The 14,310-nt window shown below is 35.4% G+C and overlaps 1 protein-coding gene across 1 annotated transcript; it reads left to right on the forward strand.

Moving 5' to 3' along the window:
* The first annotated feature begins 4,453 nt into the window (after positions 1-4,453).
* Positions 4,454-8,467, forward strand: LOC120279942 (phosphate transporter PHO1-3). Its single transcript, XM_039286622.1, has 13 exons — positions 4,454-4,947; positions 5,070-5,361; positions 5,519-5,943; positions 6,029-6,100; positions 6,185-6,314; positions 6,415-6,535; positions 6,628-6,877; positions 7,010-7,114; positions 7,185-7,229; positions 7,315-7,467; positions 7,537-7,815; positions 7,910-8,046; positions 8,159-8,467. The coding sequence occupies exons 1-13, from the start codon at positions 4,735-4,737 to the stop codon at positions 8,244-8,246; spliced, it is 2,310 nt and encodes a 769-aa protein (XP_039142556.1). The 5' UTR covers positions 4,454-4,734; the 3' UTR covers positions 8,247-8,467.
* Positions 8,468-14,310: the final 5,843 nt, after the last annotated feature.

Raw genomic sequence — 14,310 nt, forward strand, 5'->3', positions numbered from 1 at the left:
ATCTTTCCAAACAAACATAAAATCTTATAATACAGTAATTTTAGTTTTTACCAAACACAAGATTTGACTTAACTTATTTTGAAAATCAAGTATTTTCAATTATATTGTAACTGAAAATCTACTGTATTTAAAATTACATTCAACAAAATACCACCTTAATTATGAATATAATTTTATTTATTTTGATTTGAAAACCGTAAGCAGTATATATATATATATATATGGGAAAACATCATCTAGGGACGTCCATAGATTTCAATTCTAGAGATGTTTTTAAATTTAAACCGTTGGATCATCATCCGATGGTTAATTGATTATATAAACACTGTACACCTTTTTACTGTTCATGATCACTGTACAACACTGTAGAACGCGGTTTCTAATGTTCATAATGATAAGAGCCGTCAGATTTTCATCTGATGGCTATTATGGACATCCCTAGATTTGAAATCTAGAGACGTCCCTAGATGATGAGTTCTATATATATATATATGAATTTTCTAATCACGGTGCGGGAGAGCGGGGTAAAGTAAAACTAAAATTTTCTTGCCCCGGTTTTCAAGAAAAAAAAAAAAATCCCCCAATCGGGCTAATTAGGTTGAAAACCGCATGCAGTAGGTTGCTGTTTTGCCATCCCTAGACTCAGAGGCTTTCCCAACTTATCTTATATATTACAATTTTTTTATATTTAAATAAAGCGTAAAGTGAACCTTTCTAGAAACACAATTATAGATGAGTTTAGTTGTACCAATAAATAAATAAATAAAGCACAAGTCGGTGGATATAAAGTCCATATATATGTAATGTAATGTCCCCATAATCCCAGAGATTGAATCTATACCAAATATAAATAAATATAAATATACACACAGATGACGTAGTGATGAAATTTTATCTTCAATATAACATATTATATCAAATCCATGCAATTCTAAGTGGGAGGCTGCGATACTTGATCATTCCTCATGGAAAAGAATTGAATAAAAATGTCTTAAAGATCAACATGGTCTCTTAAGAATAGTCTAAATTATTTGGTTAATACTCACATGGTTCTGTACCTAAAAAGTTTAGCATTAGCAACGTTTTAATCGTTCTTTGATAAGACTAGTAACAGTATATAAAGTACAAGAATAGACGAAGAGATGCCCATATGAGAGGATGACAATTAAAACTAGCAGCCCCAATGAGTTCATTGCACTTGGCTCTGGATCAAATTCTTAGAACAGTATATATAAATATAAAAATAAATACCAAATAAATTAGGATGCCATGAATGACTTTTGAAAGGACGAGAGCATATGAAAGTTTATATGAAATGTTATCCTTTTACAGCAAAATCTGGTTTCTGGAATATTATGTAAATAATAATTTATTGAACAAATATATTCCTCTTCAAATGAGATAGGATAGGAACCAAATCATTTTTGATGAAATGGGTATATTGCTTGTCTTGATTTTAATTAACAAAGAAAAGAAGAGCTATGTCGTGGTTCACTATAGTGTTTTTACGGGGACAAATCAAAAATTAAAAATAAAAAATAAAAAAAAGCAGTGATAAATATCAAGTATCAAGGTTGTTTTTAACTTTGAAGTTTTAAATTTTTTATATTAGGTTCTAAAAATTAAAAAATCATCAACGGTACATTTTTTTTAGTGATAATGTTAATTAGTGCTTAAGGATTACCGAAATCAACTGAACATCATGCATTTTAATAAAAATGTAGTGACTAAATATATTCTTCCATAATCACGATAGAATTATTTTTATTGACGTGGAATAATATTTAATAACTCACTTTTTCCATTCATTTATATGACTAAGAAATAAAGAAAAAATAAAAAGAATAGCCCGATTTGACACCATATTAAATGATGCACTTGTTTGATATATATATATATACATCATGCGAGTCAAACATTGATCTCTCGCTACATTTTTTTTACTTCTGTTGCATAATAAAAAGCAAATCAATAAGAAAAGAAAATGATGGGAATATCCATGAAATTGTTGAAAACTATGGTCATCTCTCAGTGAATCATGATATATTTCCAGGAACTTTCATCTATAACAGAAAACTAGTTTATACTTGGTATATCACCAATTAGTCTATTAATGAATCAGCATCTATTTTATCTCTTCTTATAGCACTCCAAACATGACCTAAAAATTCCTAAATGCAGTTGCATATTTGTATTTTCTAGTTTCTCTGTAACATCATGCCAACCTTATTATTGTATATTGATCATGCAACTGATTATTCCAAGCATCAGAACAATTCCCAAGTGCAGTGAAGAGTGCTAATGCAAGGCCACTCACTCACACACCAAAAAGATGCAAAGAAGAAAGCTGGGAAGACAACAAAATCAAAGGTGTTTAATGGAACAAATTTTTAGTTTTTAGTTTTATTTTTTAAGCATATGCCTTAGAATGTTGGCAAGCTAGGGTGTGGGAGATAAGGATAAGTTTAGATAATGAATGAGTGAAGAGATGCATTTAGGTGTGCTTTAGACGATGATGTGGTTCACATTTCTCTTTTCTTTTGTTTTTTTAATTTTTCATTGCAATATTCCTTTGGAACACTGTGAAGATTTAGTAAGCACACATCGTTTCAAGAATCCAATACTCTTTGATGTGTAGGACATTCTCATATGAAGTATATCTCTGCAACTTGTGGAATAGAATTTTTATTTTTTATTAGTACCCCCGGCCACATGCATTTGATTAATTATTAGCATTTATCTTATTACAACTCTCTCTCTCTCTCTCTCTCTCTCTCTCTCTATATATATATATATATATATATATATACATACACACACACAATGATCACTTATAATTGATTATTAGTGCATAAATAGGAAGTACCTATAAAACATAACTTTGTTCGATTATGAAGAAGTACTGGCAGCTTTAAAAGCCATATATAGTACATAAGTGGAAGATATTGTCAAAGAATAATAGAATCATCATGTATGATTTGAAGAGAAACTAGAAACCAGACACTAAAGAATATAAAAATAAATCTTTGCATGATATTGAGAAGAAATTGTAAGCAGTAAAAAGATAAAATACATAAAAAGAGAAACCCCCTTAAATGGTGGCAAGAATGATAAAAGAATATAAATGATGCCAGTGAAGAACAAAGTCTTGTAAAAATTAAGAGAAGTGTAGTAGTGGAGGAAATTGCAATCCAACTAGGACCACCATTGGCAAGGTTTTGTCACTCCCTATGGGAACATAAGTTTGTGATTGTTCAGAATGGATTCATATGTGGGTCCTTTAATCTTCATCTTTTAATTGGTTTAAAACTTCAAACTTTGTCCACCAAAAAACCTCTAAATATCACCATTCAACCAAATAATCAAAGCTTATGGTTCATTTCACCACCTTGTTCAGCGTCCTACTGATATATCACAATATATATATATATATATAACGTATAAATCAAAGATATTTCCTCTTTCTTCTTCTTTTTTATCATCATTGGGTGAACATACTGAAAAGGCAACCACAACATCAATTTTTGATATTTCTCTTTCCGGATAACTTGTTATATCCAAGGTTGTGCATGAAAAGCCTTTTGACTCCAATGTTGTTCTTAAATTATAAGTTTCAGCTTTCATGAAATTCAAATATATCAGGCAAAGAATACATGCATACATATATATATATATATATATAATGGTGGAGACGATGTCTAATTTCCACAAATGAATGAATTGATGTTGTATATAAGTAACCATGTCCGACAACTCAAAGAAGTGAAAGATACTTGCAAGATATGTCCCAAAAGCTTTACCTCAAGAACTACAGAAGAAAACTTGGAAAGAGTGATCACTGTCCACCAAGAAAAAGAGAAACAGAAAAAAGAGGCAGTGGTGTTCCCCATTTATCATTAAAATTAATTGTTGTTTGTTTTTGTTGGCAATGCTGTAGCTTAATGAGCTTGAAAGTTCTTTGCTATATGAAACTCAACTACACAAGTAAAATTCCTTTTTAGCTCGCTTTAGCTTTGTGGGTTGGAGATAACCTTCAAAAGATTAAAAGCTAAAAAGCTCTTTAGAAAGTGGTTGTGGTGCTTAATTCAAAATTTCCAATAATTGAGACCAAAGCTTGCCATGAGTCTTATCATGTTCATGTGAGTGTCCATAAAATGAACCATATCTAGTGAGAGATCTCTCTTAATTCATTATTATCAAATTAATGACACAACGTAGCACTACTATACAGGCTTGCTTAACTCAATGCATTGCTCTCTTAACCACAAAAACTTACTTTAAATATCTATTAATTATTTTTTTAAGACTGAAAATAACCACTTCTTCTTCTTCGTTTTTGGAATATATATGTCTATTAATTACAATAAACTTTAACTTGAGAGGAAGCACAATCTAAGTTTAATTTAAGGGGCTAGCCCTTCTCCATATGGCCCACATCCACTTCTCCAAGTCCTGCCGGAGAGAGTGTGCAGCTTGCAACCTTCCTCCCTCCCTTTCCGGCCGAATCCCGGCCAACATCACCCCCACAAGTGGTGGCAGGTGCCCTCTATATTACCCTTCAAGCCTCTTTATCAGTATCTTATAGAATGTGCTGTCTCCCAACACTCTCAACTTATTATTATTCCCTCTTCATCACACGTTTATGTATATATACCCTTCCAAACCTCTCTTTTCAAACACCCATTCACATCCTCTCAAGTGTTGGATAGAAACACAGAGAGTGATTAAAAGAAAATGGTTAAGTTTTCCAAGCAGTTTGAAGGCCAACTTGTGCCTGAATGGAAGGAAGCTTTTGTTGATTACTGGCAACTTAAGAAAGACCTTAAAAAAATTCAAGCTCCATTGAACAAACCACATTCACCATCTTTCTCTCAAAGACTCTTCTCACCACTCACCAAACTCCCTCTCTTTGGTTCTCATCCACGCAAAGACCATGGAGTCATTCAGGCATTCAACTCACTGACAACTATTCTAATAATATATGCATGCATGCATGCATGCATGCATTTATGTGTGTATGTTTGTTTGTTTGTAAGTGTGCCCGTGCTCATTGTGCATTGGTTGTTCAGGTTCATAGGAAGCTGGCCTCAACTGTGAGCAATGGAGATGTGTATGAGACTGAGTTGCTTGATCAGTTTGCCGATACCGATGCTGCAAAGGAGTTCTTTGCTAGACTAGATCTTCAGCTGAACAAAGTGAATCAGTTTTACAAGGGGAAGGAGAAGGATTTTATGGATAGAGGAGATTCTCTGAAGAAACAAATGGATATACTCATTGACCTCAAGGCTGCTCTCAAGCAACAGAGGCTTCGGTCTTCATCAACAAAGGATGATCCTTCCATTTCCTGTTCAATAACTAGTGGTAATTAATATAATTTTTAATTCTCAAGGTTGAGATTGAGTTTTCTTCTAAATTGATGATTAGCAAGTAATTTTTTTATGAGTTTTTTCTAATTCGATGATGATGATGATGATGATGATGATGATGATATATATATATAATATATATGTATACATAGATGAAGACTCTGTAAGGAGCAGAGGAGAACAAGAACAGGGACAAGAGAAAACAGAATGTGAGTTTGAGGGATTAGATGAAACAGAGAAGGAGGTGAAGGCCAAGAAGGAGAAAATGAAGCTGAGGAGTTTATCTGGTACAGTTATCAGTAGCCAGGGCAAGAGTTTAAGGATCAATATACCCTTGACTACACCAACTAGGACTATCACTGCACTCACTTACTCTGTTTGGGAGGACCTGGTTAACCAATCTAAGAAATGTGGCCCAGAAAGTGGCAGGGTTAACATTAACAAGACAAAACTCCACCATGCTGAGAAGATGATTAGAGGAGCTTTCATGGAACTCTACAAAGGTTTGGGATACCTTAAAACTTATAGGCAACTCAACATGCTAGCTTTTGCCAAAATCTTGAAGAAGTTTGACAAGGTAGCCAAGCTATCAATCTATGTGGAAATTACAAAATTTGAGATGTTTTACTGCTTGTTTCTGAATTTTCTTAGCTACTCCTCAGATTACAGGAAAACAGGCGCTTGCCATTTATCTCAAAGAAGTTGAGAGGTCCTACTTCAATAGCTCTGATAAGGTAAGCATCATGCTAATTAAAGGTATAAAAAGCTGAAATTCACTTCAATTTTTATGTCTACTGAGAATTTTACTGCAATTGTAGGCAATTAAGTTGTTAGATGAGGTGGAAGAGCTGTTCATTAAACACTTTGCTGATAATGATCAAAGGAAAGCAATGAAATATCTTAAGCCTCATATGCGAAAAGAATCACATGCAGTCACCTTCTTCATAGGTGTGTATATATCTACATACATATATCCATTTACTGCCATCATTTACCATATATATACTCTGTTCTTACCTTTTTCCCTTAATTTAACCTTCTTGATCAGGGCTTTTCACCGGATGTTTCATTGCGTTATTCATTGGATATTGTATCATGGCACACATTGCTGGAATGTATACTGGTCAATCAGACTCTGTTTACATGGAAACAGTGTATCCTGTTCTTAGGCAAGCCCTGTTTTATAAATCGAAGAATTGAATTAATTATCTGATGTAGTTAAAAAGTAAATTTACTGATTTGATGAGTTCTTGATTTTCAGTATGTTCAGCCTACTATTTCTGCACCTATTCCTCTATGGATGCAACATATTCATGTGGCGCAGGACGCGCATAAACTACAGCTTCATATTCGAATTTGCACCCACAAAAGAGTTGAAATATAGGGATGTCTTCTTGATTTGCACCACATCTATGACTGTAGTGGTTGGAGTATTGTTTGCCCACTTGGCTATCATCGCCAAAGGCTACACATCTACCCAAATACAAGCGATCCCTGGCATCTTACTTTTGGTAATTATGCATTCCTTCTTGCCACCCTAACAGAATCAGCAGTTATCAACATGATTTATAATGGTCTAGTGGACACCATAACTTGTAGTTATTCCAATTTGACTGATTAATGCTTATGTTCTCAATATGCAGATGTTCATTGTGGTGCTTATATGCCCTTTCAACGTCCTTTATCGATCAAGCCGTTATCATTTCCTGAGAGTCATTAGAAATATCATCTTGTCTCCTTTATACAAGGTATATTCCGTGTGTATTAATTATTAGCTAATTACTGTGTATTGTGGTTTCTTATCCTGATAATTTGCAGGTGGTCATGGTAGACTTCTTCATGGCTGATCAACTCTGCAGCCAGGTACTAATTCTCATGATATATATATGCATGCATATATGTTCTTAGCTTTTCTGTAGTTAATAACTGACTATTTCGATGAATTTAGGTGCCGATGCTTAGGAATTTAGAGTATGTAGCCTGTTACTACATAACTGGAAGCTATAAAACACAAGACTATGGCTACTGCTCTAGCAGATCACATTACAGGGACTTGGCATACGCTGTCTCATTCTTGCCTTATTACTGGAGAGCCATGCAGGTATATAATGTTCATGTTGAGTCCTACTACAAAAGAGGCATTGTTTGTTTATAATGAGGTCTTTGACAGTGTGCAAGGAGATGGTTTGATGAAGGACAAACAAGCCACCTTGTCAACCTTGGAAAGTATGTATCGGCGATGCTCGCCGCCGGTGCCAAAGTAGCTTATGAGAAGGAGAAGACTATTGGTTGGCTTTCTCTTGTGGTGGCAATGTCAAGTGCTGCAACTGTGTATCAGCTTTACTGGGACTTTGTTAAGGACTGGGGCTTACTTCAAGTTGGCTCAAAGAACCCCTGGCTTAGGAATGAACTCATTCTTCGTCGCAAGTTTATATACTTCTTATCCATGGTATTCCATTCTTTGTTTCAGCACAGACATTATAAAAATGTGCTTTCAGAATTGAAAAACATTTGTAAAGATTCTGAGAACTTTAATTTTTCAGGGATTAAACTTCATTCTAAGGTTGGCATGGCTGCAAACTGTTCTTCATTACAATTTCGGAAGTTTGGATTACAGAGTAACATCATTTTTCTTGGCCGCACTTGAAGTGATCCGTCGCGGCCATTGGAATTTCTATCGGTACATAGATAAATATATATATATATATACATGTTTTGGATGCATTAGGTATTTGTTCTGCTGAAAAATTATTGTTCTGACAAAGAAATTGCAAAACTTTATATGGTTTCAGGTTGGAGAATGAGCATCTAAATAATGCAGGCAAGTTCAGGGCAGTTAAAACAGTTCCATTACCTTTTCATGAAGTGGACCAGGATTGAGTGATTGCCTGCAAGCATTGATGGTGTAACACACAAAGGATTGAGCACAATGTGCCCCAATTGGTGTCCAGAAACACAAAACACACTTGTATACCAATCATTTGTTCTTGATGCAGTAAAGTAAAGTAAAGAAAGCATCATTTATCCATCTTTAATTCTCTGTACACCTCTCACTCCCTCTCTCTCCCTCTCTTTCTATATATATATATATATATATAATACTTAATTAATATATACAAAAATGATTATGATATTGAGGCTCACAGTCAGAAAAATCATCAATTGATGTTGTTTCGTCTGTTTGTTGCTGTTTTGGTTGTATATATTTTTTCTTTTAAATAATTAATAATTTATCTATTTTATTTTATTTTTTTAAATAAAATCATCCATTAATTTTTAAAAATATAACAAAAGTCAAATATCTATTTATATTTGTTAAATTGAAGTAATTATTTACTTATAAGACAAACAAAACCATTTTCCGCTTGGCCACATGCATGATCACTCTTTATTTAAAATAAATAAATAAATTATATGTATTAAATAAAACTGAACTACTTTATCTTCTAACGGGTGGAAGATGTCCCTTTCTTTCCCCTCCTGTCTCTTTATGTTTTTTTTAGTAATTCACCTCTGATGACTGAGTTCTCTCCTCTTTCTCTTTTGTCTTGTTTCAGGATTGTTGTATTTTTTTTTTTATTAATAAATTTGTGATTTATCTACTTATTTTAAAAAAAAATCACAAACATTTATGAAGCGACCACTAGGAATGAAAGCTTGACAGATCGATAACTACTAATATAAGTGCAACAAATAGAGGCCACTCCTTATTCAAACATATTTTGTATTTTTTTAAAATTATTTTTCCAATATAAAAGATGCACACATGAACACTCGACCCGGGCCCAGTTCACGATTGTGAAAATTTCTTTTGCACCTGTGGAACAGACCCACACAAGAACACATGGACCGGGCTCACACTGGTTTTTACAAAAATTTTCACACTGGGCTTTTAAAATTTGTCTTCACACAAGAAGACATGGGCCGGGCTTACATCATGAGTTTGAAAACTTCGTTGCCACAAACGGCCCGGCCCGACTCTGATGATACAACAGGCAAATAGGCAACCAATTGATATTATTGTACAATGCTTGGTTGGTTTATTCTTGCATGATAAGCTGCTTTTTTTTTTTTGGAAAAAAAGCAGCTTATCTTTTTCACCCAAAATTTGACTTTGTATTCTGATTTACCAAAAAGTTTTTTTTTTTTTAAAAAACTACTGTTTATTCTTTCACCTAAAATTTGAATTTGTGTAGAATACAAAAAAATTTAATAGCATGTGATATGAAGTTTATTAATTTGGAGGACTTTAATTGAACTCTTGGTTTGGAAGATTTACCATAAGTAGATTGGCGAGATGAAAATGATTGTCAGGAAAAACAAATCATATACAAATGAGAATGTTAAAATGGTATTTACTTGTTTTTATATCATAAACTTAATTGTTCAATATTATCTTTGGTTTATTTTGCTAGTTGTTATTCCTACTATTTACATATTGATGTTCTCAGTGGTTTAATTCTATTATATATTTATATTTTGATGTATCAATATGATTTATTTGTAACATGTGCTATGACTTTTTGATGTATTTTTCATAGCTTATTTTATGATGTAAAATGTAAAAAATCATGTAAATAGCTACCCGTACTAAAAAAAATATTTTGTTTTATTTACTACATTTTATTATATATATATATATTGATAAAGTGGATAAATCACAAATACATTAAAAAAAAAAACTGATACAGACCGACCGCACAGACAACAAAAAGAAGAAACCATCAGCAGTGGGTACAAAAACAGAAGAACAACAGACAGAAACTAGGGGGAGAGAGGGACTCCGCCTAGAGACAGACGAACACTGCAGAGTAACTAGCCGGAGAAATCGACTGACCCGTCGGGATCCAGCTCCAAGCGAGAAGGGGATCCAGATAACTGGATACAGCGTCGAACAACAGCAATCGAATCTTCCAGCTTGTGCAACTCCTTAGTGTTGTGCCTACGGAGAAGACTTCTCATTGTAGGAGGCTTTCCGGGTTAGTGGAGACGTAACCTGGATGTTTGGAGGACAATGCTTGATGCTTCATTGATGCTTGATTGAAGATTTGTCTTCAAGTGGGGGATTGTTAAATATTGGCTTAATATCCTTGTGATGAAGCCAAAATCTTGATCTCTTTTAATCCAACGGTCTAGATTGCTCTATTGTTTATATAGGGTTATGTTTGTTGGGTGTTGTGTAATGAGAGAAAAGAGAGAAAGATAGAGAGGGTGAGTTCTCTTGTATTTGGAGAGTGAAAAGAGTGGTGTAGAGGAGAGCTCTTGTTCTTGCTTGATCTCATTAAAACAAGGTAAGACCCTTGTTTTTGAGGTAAGGCTAGTTCTTAGAGCTTGGTAATTCTCTTGTGGTTTTATGCCTATCTTTTATACTCTTGTACTCTTGTTATCCCCCATGATATAGTGAAGCATTGTTCTCCCGTGGATGTAGGCTTATTCTTAGCCGAACCACATTATATTGGTGTCTCTTACTTTATTCTTGTGAGATTGGTTGTATGTTATCCTTGCATTGCCCATTCATTGTGTGATTGCTAGGTATTGTGATATTGCATTCCAAGTGTTCGACGAATTGCCACACTAGTTCCGCGCTTCCTCACACGCAACTATTGGTATCAGAGCCAGGTTCTAGGATTGTGGAGGTTGTCTAAGCTTGCAACTGAAAGAATTGGGGCTTGTATTGGTGGTGATTCGATTTCATAGCAATGGATAAGGCAATGGAGTTTGAAAAGCTCAAGGAGGACAATTGGCCAATATGGAAGATAATGATGGAGGATCACCTTGTCTATAAGAAGTTGGATCTACCACTATTGGGGAATGATGTTAAACCCTCATCTATGATTGATGAACAATGGAAGGTTCTTGATCGAAAATGCTTGTCGGTGATAAGGCCATGTATTTCGCCATCCATCTTGTTTGATGTTTATCAATATAAGACCGCTCATGAACTTTGGAGTACTTTGGAGCAATCTTTTGAGCAACCATCGGGTATCAATAAGATGCATACCATGAAGAGGTTATTTCTCTTGAAAATGAAGGATGATGTCACGGTGCGAAAGCATGTGAATGAGTTTAACTCTATTGTGGCACAATTAAAGGCTCTAAAGGTAAATCTTGATGAAGAGGTCTTATGCTTGCTACTTTTGAGCTCTTTGCCTCCAAGTTGGGATACTCTTGTTACTACCGTGGCAAATACAATGGGGAACAAGTTCAAGTTGAATGATGTTGTTTCTTCATTGAGTAGTGAGGAGACTAGAAGGGCTTCTTCACAAATGTCTAGTGACTTAAGTCAAGCACTAGCGGCCGGTGAAAGAGGAAGGTCTCAACAAAGGGATGATGTTTTGGCTAGTAAGGGCAAGTCACAAGCAAAGGGAAGATCAAAGTCACGGGGCCGGGTTGTTACTTGTTGGTATTGCAAGAAACAAGGTCATGTGAGGAATGATTGTAATCTTTTGAAGAGCAAGCGAAAAGGGGAAGCAAGTTGATGGTGAAGCAAGCATAGCATCTCAAAGTGATGATGGATTCACATTAAGCATTGCTTGTATGGTATCTTCTTCCGTAGATACTTGGGTGTTGGACTCCGGTGCTTTATTTCACATATGTCCGGATCGATCATTTTTCTCCACTTATAAAGAAGTTGATTGTGGTAATGTCTACCTCGGCAATGATCGTGCTTGTAAAATTTTGGGCATTGGTGATGTGGTTATTAAGCAAGCAAATGGGAAGGAGCATACATTGACTAATGTGAGGCATGTTCCCGAGATAACAAAGAATCTCATTTCGGCGGGGCAACTTGATGAGGCCGGTTATGTGGTTACTTTTGGCTATGGATCGTGGAAAATCTCCAAGGGTTGTATGACGGTATTGAAGGGGCAAAAGGATGGAAGCTTATATACTTTTCTTGGTTCACCTCAAAGATGTATGTCGACAAGTGGACATGATGATGTGCATGTTTGGCATAGTCGGCTTGGACATCTTAGTGAGCATGGAATGAAGGTATTGCAAGATAAAAAGCTTATTCCTTTATTTGAGAATTCATCTCTTGAATTATGTGTGCATTGCATTATGGGTAAGCAACATAGAGTAAATTTTAAGAGGCATGAATCTCATGGAAAGTTGAAGGCATTGGAGTTGGTTTATTCCGATGTTTGTGGCCCTATGAATGTCAAGTCTCTTGGTGGTGCTTCTTATTTTGTTACTTTCATGGATGATTATTCTAGAAAGTGTTGGCTTTATCCATTAGCATCCAAGGATCAAGTTTTTGAAACTTTCAAGAAGTTTAAGGCCCGTGTTGAGAAAGAAAGTGAAAGGTTTATAAAATACTTGCAAACCGACAATGGTGGAGAGTTTTGCTCTAGTGCTTTTGATGGTTTTTGTGCGGAGAGTGGCATCAAGAGAGTGAAGACGGTTCCTTACACCGCACAACAAAATGGTGTTATTGAAAGAATGAATAGGACCATTGTGGAAAGGGTAAGAAGTATGTTGTCTCACTCCGGTCTTCCTAAGTTCTTTTGGGCGGAAGCGGCAAATACGGCGGTATACCTCATCAATAGATCACCAAGTGCTCCATTGGATGGTGATGTTCCGGAAATTCTTTGGAGTGGTAAGAAAATCTCTTATAATCATTTAAGAGTTTTTGGTTGTGAAGCTTATATGCATGTGCCTTCCGAAAAGAGAAGTAAGCTTGATTTGAAATCAAGGAGATGTGCTTTCCTTGGTTATGGTGGTGATGATAGAGGTTATAGGTTATGGGATCCAATTGAAAGGAAGACAATTAGAAGTCGTGATGTCATATTTCATGAGAATGTGATGTTTAAAGAAAGCCATCATGAAGAGCAAAAGGATGAGAAACTTGTTCGCATGCAAGTTGACTCTTGTGTTCCTCCTCGGCAAGTAGAAGAAATTCATTCTCAAGATCATGATGATGGAGATGGCCATGGTGATGTTGGTGGCCATGATGATAGCATGGAGGTGATTGAGCAAGAAGATGCTCATGTTAACGAGAAAGAACAAGAATTTGAGTCTCCACAAATTTTGAGGAGATCTACAAGGACTCCTAAACCCATCCAAAGGTATTCTCCATCCTTGTATTATGCTTTATTTACTGATGTGGGTGAGCCCGAGTCTTTTCATGAAGCACAAAATTGTCTTGAGAAAGCTAGGTGGCAAAAGGCTATGGATGAAGAGATGGACTCTTTGCGTCGGAACCAAACTTGGGACTTGGTGAAGCTTCCAAGTGGAAAGAAAGCATTAAAGAATAGATGGGTGTATGTGATAACGCATGAAGTCGATGGATCAAAAAGGTACAAGGCAAGACTAGTGGTGAAAGGCTATGGTCAAAAGCATGGTATTGATTTTAATGAAATATTTGCTCCGGTGGTGAAGCATAGCTCCATAAGAGTTATTCTATCTTTGGTGGCTAATTTTGATTTGGAGCTTGAACAACTTGACATCAAGACGGCTTTCTTGCATGGTGACCTTGAAGAAGAAATTTATATGTCTCAACCCGAAGGCTTTGCTAACAAGTCTAATCCTAACTTTGTGTGCAAGTTGAAGAAGGGGTTGTACGGTTTGAAGCAAGCTTCTCGACAATGGTACAAGAAGTTTGACACTTTTATGCAAGATGAGGGTTATTCTAGATGTGATTTTGATCATTGTGTTTATTTCAAGGGTTCCACATGTGGCATGTTTAATTGCTTGTTGCTTTATGTGGATGATATGTTGATAGCTAGCAATGATTGGAAGGAAATTAAGTCCTTGAAGCTCCATATGTCAAGGAAGTTTACTACTAAAGATCTTGGCGTTGCAAAGAAGATTCTAGGCATACGCATTCACCGAGATAGAGAGCATGGGAAGTTGTGGTTGAGTCAATCCGAATACATTAGCAAAGTTCTTGAAAGATTTGGAATGGTTGATTGCAAACCGGTTTCTACACCTCTAGCGGCACATT

The sequence above is a fragment of the Dioscorea cayenensis genome, chromosome 17 (assembly GCF_009730915.1).
Source record: "Dioscorea cayenensis subsp. rotundata cultivar TDr96_F1 chromosome 17, TDr96_F1_v2_PseudoChromosome.rev07_lg8_w22 25.fasta, whole genome shotgun sequence".
Taxonomy (NCBI): Eukaryota; Viridiplantae; Streptophyta; class Magnoliopsida; order Dioscoreales; family Dioscoreaceae; genus Dioscorea; species Dioscorea cayenensis.